At 41.0% G+C, this 7,211-nt stretch overlaps 1 protein-coding gene across 1 annotated transcript; it reads right to left on the bottom strand.

Moving 5' to 3' along the window:
• Positions 1–304: 304 nt before the first annotated feature.
• Positions 305–7,211, bottom strand: TEX30 (testis expressed 30). The gene is made up of 6 exons (XM_079903069.1): positions 7,013–7,211; positions 3,821–3,894; positions 3,102–3,332; positions 2,280–2,331; positions 1,550–1,755; positions 305–701 (listed from the first exon to the last, which is right to left on the bottom strand). Exons 2-6 carry the CDS (start codon positions 3,833–3,835, stop codon positions 528–530), a joined length of 678 nt encoding a protein of 225 aa, XP_079759195.1. The 5' UTR covers positions 3,836–3,894; positions 7,013–7,211; the 3' UTR covers positions 305–527.

Raw genomic sequence — 7,211 nt, forward strand, 5'->3', positions numbered from 1 at the left:
TAATGAATGAAAGTTGTTACTTTATTCTAAAAACAATGTTCAGAGTCCCCATATTTGAAAATGTATCTTCATCCATCCCTTGAAATTTATTAAAAGATTAGGTTAATAGATGTATACATTCTATAAAACTGACTAAATTTACTAAAGTGTTGTTTTCCTTTCATAAAGATGACACTGCTCTGCAAAATTAAGAGTACTTTCTCAGTTGCGCAGCAATAAGACAAAAGTTCTGTTGTAACAAAATTCAATGTTTAATTTTTCAAAACTTAACTATATTAAAGAAAATAAATTATATTTAGACCACCTTCAATATTTGTACATCATCTTTATACAACTATAACAGTGCTTTCAAAAGACACTTTGTAAAGGGCATTAATTTCATAATTAAAATGCGTTTTAAAAATGGGAGAACATTAAAGGACATTAAATTAGTCTGAAATGTATCTCATAATGCCGAGAGGTATGTTGTTCTTTAACAAATTAACTGTATTTGTATTCAAAATAACATAGCTTGTAACTACAGACAATTATTTCTTGTCCATTTCAGTGATTTCCTGGATCCAAAACAAAATCTGTGTATTTATTTCTTTGAAAACATCATTTGTTGACCGTCCTTTCACTGCCATGGAATGACTTGCTTTCTCAATCCAGTGGATTTTATTAGGAGCTTGCATTTTCTGTGCCACTTTCTCCAACAAGTTCTAAAGGGAAAAAAGAAGAGGATACTAGACTAATGTTCTACTGGTGTTCAGTAAAGATTTCCTCTCTCCCACCACACCTATACTGGCATCCATTCACTAAATATTAAAACCTAGTCTACAGCTAACTTTTGAGGCAATGGAACGTGCAAGAAGTGGCAGTCCATGTTTTTCAGATACAGCATACAGCAACACAACAGAACAGATTAGGCATTCATTACTGATGCTAAAAAGTCATTAAGTAAACTAGAGCCAAAAAAATTCTCTTAAAAAATGTTTTCCCCAAGGAAATTATTTATATGCTCTGGGAAATACACTAAAATTTTGTAATATGTACAAGTTACTTTTTTTTCAAGAGTCAACTTTATAACAAATTGAAAAGATCTGCTTAAATGTTGAAATGATAAACCAAACGTACAGTCTAGTAATCCGAAATTCACAAGATTCAGATATTAATCCTTCATTTTCTACGTGAGAGTTAATCCATTTACCAACACTCTTTACAGGGGGATGAATATTGTCAGTATGCTTATATTTTTAGGTTCTCCAAAGCAACAGGGTTAACTAAGGAAAAAAACTAGCATTAGTAAAATCAGCATCTTTTTAAAAATTATTTATTTATTTATTTATTTACTTTTGGCCACAGCATGTGGGACCTTAGTTCCCCAACCAGGGATCAAACCTGCACCCCCGGCATTGGAAGCGCAGAGTCTTAACCACTGGACCACCGGGGAAGTCCCTAAAATCAGCATCTTTTTAAAGAGACTGAATGTTGCAGGTAATATCTTGTTCCCAAGATGTTTCTTTCATTCTTTCTCTCTCATTCACACAAATATCAAGTTATAATTCACCTTTTCACACATTTCATCTGCTGAGCCTGACACAAACAGTACAGGATCTTTTATACGAAAGAGATCTTCATCTCTAAGTTTATGCTGCTGCTTTGGATGGTGCAGTGGATAGGAAATACAAATGAGACCTCGAACAAAATCATCAGCATCATCTGGCTCAGTATGACACATTACAGAAGCAGCTGCTCTTGAGCCCATTGAACGACCTAAAACCAATTAAAATTAAGTTCAGTTTGAAATATAAACATTCACATAAAGTAGTGGTGATGATAATGTGGCAAGTCAGATTTCATTCACTGTTCATCCATCATATTGCTTATCAATAAATATTAACTACAACAGGTGCCAATTAAAAGGCTGCAATACCCAGAGACTTGTGAATAGCTAAAAACTGATCCTAAGTCAAATCTTAAAAAAAAAAAAAAAGGAATTATTTTCCAAAAGAATACTTGAAGTGGTGAAGACAGTCCTTGTGAAGGAATCATTTGAGAGGGGGTGATTCAGGGATATAAATAAAAGGAGACCTCTTCAGGTTATAACACATATATATGAGGTTTAAATTAGATTTAAATATTAAAGTATCTTGGTGTTACACAAGGAAGTGACTTACCGAAACAAAACAAAAAATCCTTAAGTCTCTTCCTGTCATTAATTTTAATTCTCGATTACCTATTCCTATATTAATATGAGTAGACTTTAGAACAAGTATTCACAAGTATTGAAAACTTACCTCCAAGGAAAACACCTGCAAGTTTGTATTCTCCTGAGGTCTTTAGGTAATTCTAGAAAAATCGACCAAAAAATTATCAATTCTTCTCCCATGAAATATTCCACTGGAAAACCAACATATATTTTCTCATCATTACGAAATGTATGAAAATTTTTGCAAAAACAAGAAACTTCAAGGGATTCTTCTTGGAAGAGGTAATCAGTTCTTTGCTCTCTGGTCATGCCTTCACTGTCAAATCATAAACTGGGTAATACAGGCAAATAAGTGGGAAAAAAACACTGTCTAAAACAAATTCAAGTACTAAAATATTTTTAAAGAACAAATCGTGGAGGGAAGAAAAGCCAGTAAAAGCTTCCAACTAATACAAAATGTGATAATACTAACATCTAATTTAAAGCTCTGAAAAACTCAGTAAGCTTGAAGTAATCTGGATTAAAAGAAATTTCAGATTTGTTTTATCCAGGGATTTTATAGTTTCTAATAGAGAAATCACGTATTATTTGTACATTCATAGTATACAAGGCAAAATACCTAGAACTATATATCCTAAATTTCAATATGTAAATTACATCATAAGTAGATTCTTTGGCAGTATCACGGAGAAACATTTATGATGTAAGCACTCATCCCCATGGAAACTAACTGATGGCAAAAAAGAGAAATCTGACCATTACACAGCCTTCATACACTGCTGAGTTTCTAAGAATACTCATTAAAGGATTTTTAAATTAAATCAAACGACTGCTAATAAAATGTCTTAAATTTATTATGAATTTTAAAAACAGAATTCTGTCATAAGTAAATATAAAGAAATTTTCTTACCAAAACTGATTTATATGCCTTAATTCTATGTACAATATTAAGGCCTTTACAGGTAAATCTCAGGCTAAAAAAACCATGAGATGCAAGATGGGATGCCAGTGACATCAAATGAGGAAGATTCATATCTCCTGATGCTCCATGTGTAAGAATTATTCCATATGTTAAGCTCTTGTTAGGTACCAAACAAACAGCATCTAGTAATTTATTTCCAAAAGGTATTTTTAATTTAACCTGGAATTCAAGAGAATAAATGGATCAAAAATTACTTCCTTGCCTATTCAGACAAATGAATAACTATATATGCTTGTTCTGCAAGACCCATGATTCAAGTCACAGCCTCCAAATAAAAAGCAATGATATTAATAATAACTAATACTTAAGAAATACTTATTGTGTCAGGTACTATTATAACTGCTTTATATGTATTAAATCATTTAACATTCCTAAGAATTCTAAGAGGCAAGTACTGTTACTATCTCCATTTTATAGCTGAGAAAACTGAGGCACAGTAGCTTACATAATGTGCCCAAGGTTATATATCCAATTAGCTAGGATCCAAACTCAGGCAGTCTGCTCCAAAGTCCTCACTCTTAACCACTAATGCTATGCTGTCTCTCACAGTACAAGATGAAAATAAGAAAATTACTCTGGAGCCATATGACTACAAAAAAAAAAAAAAGGAACCTTGAAGATGCAGAATGTATGAAAATATGTATTACCTCTGTATGACTCATTTTCACTGTTGAATAACAAACTTAAAGTGCATTACATCTGAGAAGCAAAGGACATCTCCCTGAAAAGAAGATTCTGTTGTGAAAGGTGGGTTGGCAGACACAAGAACTATGAATGAACACACTCAGTAGCTAAAGTAAACATTTAGAACTACTTCTCTAAGAACTGATGTCTTTACAAGCACATTATTTATTTTCATTCCTAAGGTCACTCAAAGTTTGTTATAGGACCAGGTGTGGGGCTGGCAGATGTTATTTAAGATAAAGCCAGTGTGATATCTTCACATGGATGCCTTAAGAAAATTCATATCAAAGTAGGATGCTGTATCTTGGTAATGCTGTAAAAAATATATATATATGTATTTTTTTCCCTAAGCATCTTTATTCTCAACCATCTTCAACTTAATTTCACAGCATCTTTCTATTAACCCATTTTCTTCGTCTTTATCATTCCCAGCTCTTCCTCCGACCCTGCAATGGAAGTACACATCCACACCCTTTGTCCTGAGACTCTGCAGAGCCTCCCAGTAGGCAGAGTGTAAATCTCCACCCTATTGCCTTTGGGCTTGGCTATGTGACTTGCTTTAATCAACACAATATGTCTCAATGTGCCACTTCTGAGCTGAGGCATGGCAAATTTCCAGAAGTGCTCTTGAACTCTTGCCTTCAGCCCTGAGAAAAACATGCTTCATGTATTTTTGCTTTTTTTAGCCTGGGTTCCAGAATGAAGACACATGGAGCAGACCAGAACCCAAAACTAAAGTCTGGAGTCCAGCCTAGTCCAACCAACATCTAAACCACTGAAGAACCATGAAGTGTCTACCTGAAGAACCAATAGCATGAAATGCCGGGAGCCAGAGATTTCAGGGTTGTTATGCAGCATTCCTTCCTATAGTATGAGATCTTTTATTGTTCAGGATATCATCAACGTCAGAATCTCCATTGTTCATCTTTTTTCCCATTAACATTTACTAATTCATTCACTGAATAGATAATAACATGGTCCAAAGTTAAAAAGGTACAAAAATATACAGTGGAAACTCTTCCTCATTCCACTTTTGCCTTACCATCCAGATCCTCTCTTCAAAGGCAACCAATATTCTGCTATCTTTCAGATATTTTATATATATACCTACAGACACACACATCTCCTTTTTCTTTTTATAAACTGGTGACCTACTTTTCTGAACCCCCCCCCATATGTATCTTGGTGATTACTCATTTCCTTATACAACAAGCTTCTTGTTTTTTTTATGGCTATAGAATATTCCAAGGAAGGGTTGTACATTATTTTACCATCTATCAATTAAAATGAGATTGTTTCCAATCTTTTGCTAAAACCATATTGCAATGAGTGGCACTGTACTTAACATTATTTTCACATGTGTGTAGACATATCTGTAAGAGAAATTCCTGTGTCAAAGGGTGTATTCACTTACAATTATTTTTTAAGAAATACATTTCATTTTTGAATAGGTAATATACGCACATGGTACACAATTTTAAAACAGTTAACAGTAGTTAAGTCTCCTCCCATTTTTCCCCCAGCCACAATGTTCCTTTCCCTTCCCAGAAGCAACCACTGTGACTAACTTACTGTGTATATCTTTCCCTTTATGTGTGTGTGTGTGTGTGTGTGTGTGTGTGTGTGTGTGTGCGCGCGCGCGTGCAGAATTCTCATATTTGAGCCTGAAGGGTATCAGACTGGCTGCAGAAAGTTCTGGGGTTTAAACTGGGGGATGATGGACTTCAATCTTCATTGTCCCTGTTTTCATAAAGGGAGCCTAGTAACTGTGCCCGGGGTCCCCTGGTTCAAAGATCCTGCTTTACGTTCTCAAGAGACCAGCCTCCAGTCTTCTAATGGGAGAGAAGCAGAATCCAACGATGTGACACGGGGAGAGAGCGCCGGCGGTCTACCTACTTCTCCGGCGCGTTTCATCGAGGTACAGCCCTCCACATCCATCCCCAGCGCCATTCCTTTCGCTGCCACCTTCTGCACATTTCGGAGACTCTGTTTCTGACGTAGAACTGTTCCCCCAGCACTCCCTGCTGCTGGTTTAGAATTAAGCTGATCTGCTAAGGCTTGGGCTTTCTGGAGCCCAGTATCTTATTGCTGTTGTTTCCTGTCGCATTTTCTTCATCCTTGTGGGTGTGCGCCTTTTTGAAAATCCCTTTGCTGTACTTTTAGTGAGATTTCAGGAGGGGGGAAAATTAGGTACACACGTATTCAACCCACCCTCTTAACCTAGAGTGCTCTGCTATCCGTCTGCCGGCCGTGGGCGTTTGGCTTTTTGCGCTGCCGCTGCCCTTTTTCTGGAAAACGCCCCTCCCTTCCAGACTTCACGGTGCACGCACAGTCTGTCCTCCCGCAACGGTGCGCGCAAGCTGGGCTACTCGGGAAACAGCGAAACAGCTGCAGGATGTAACGCCAACCTGGCCTAGACCGTCCAGGCTGCAGCATGCCGGGCTCTGGGGGTCAGACGGGGCAGCGTCTCAGCTGCAAAGGCGGCCGACGCCACCAACCAACCTCGGGGAGGCTGCGAAGGTTCATCGCATGGAGTCGCGTGCCCACGTCGCGAGCGTTTTCACGCCCACGAGGCGACGGCGATCACATCTGATGCCGGGGGTCAGATGCCACCCCTCCCGTAGCCGTCCACGGGCAAAACGCCCGCGCCTCATCCACCGCGTCGAAGCGGGACGCTGGAAATCGCGGGGCTAGACGCCAGCCTTGCGAGTTCAAGTCCTCGGGGGGGCGGGGGTGAGGTCGATAACCTGGCCGCGTCAACAACGAGCGATCAGAGAGCCGGCACTCCCGGAGCTCGGGACGCAAAGGCGCCAGACGACCGTCCGATTCCGCCCGCCGGCGCCGGGGCCCCGGCGACCCTCCCCGCTCGGAGACCGCCGATGCCCGGCTCGCGGGACCCAGGCCGGAGCCGCTCGGCTCTCCCCGCCCGCACCGTGCCCTCACGCCGCCTCCTGACCGGCCGGCCGGAGCCCCAGCGGCCGCGGCCCGCGGGACTGAACCGACGCCTCACGCCTCACGGAGCCTCCCAACAGCCCCTGAGGGGCTACGGCCATGAGCCCGAGACGCCTCACGCGGGGCCGCAGGAAGCCCCCGGGCCCCTCGGAAGCCGTCCCCTATCTGGCGGCCCGAACCGCCACCGCCGCCGCCGCACTTACCAGGGACGGGAAAGTGACCGGGAGCACCTAACCTCCCTCACTCTCTTCAGGGAGCGAACTTCCACACTCGAACTCGAAGGGACCGCCTCGCCGCACCCGCCAGTGCGTCCCGCTACGGCGCATGCGCACGCAGACCCCGCCCCCACACGGGCGCGCGAGCCGGCGCGCGGGGCACGCTGGGAGCGGGAGTTTTCCCGCC

Source organism: Stenella coeruleoalba (genome assembly GCF_951394435.1).
Source record: "Stenella coeruleoalba genome assembly, chromosome: 18".
In the NCBI taxonomy this organism is placed as follows: domain Eukaryota; kingdom Metazoa; phylum Chordata; class Mammalia; order Artiodactyla; family Delphinidae; genus Stenella; species Stenella coeruleoalba.

Coding starts and splice junctions, on each gene's coding strand:
- TEX30 (XM_079903069.1), bottom strand. Junction 2,332..3,101: donor AGGCATATAAATCAGTTTTG/GTAAGAAAATTT, acceptor CGATTTTTCTAG/AATTACCTAAAGACCTCAGG. Junction 702..1,549: donor CAGATGAAATGTGTGAAAAG/GTGAATTATAAC, acceptor TTTTCCCTTTAG/AACTTGTTGGAGAAAGTGGC.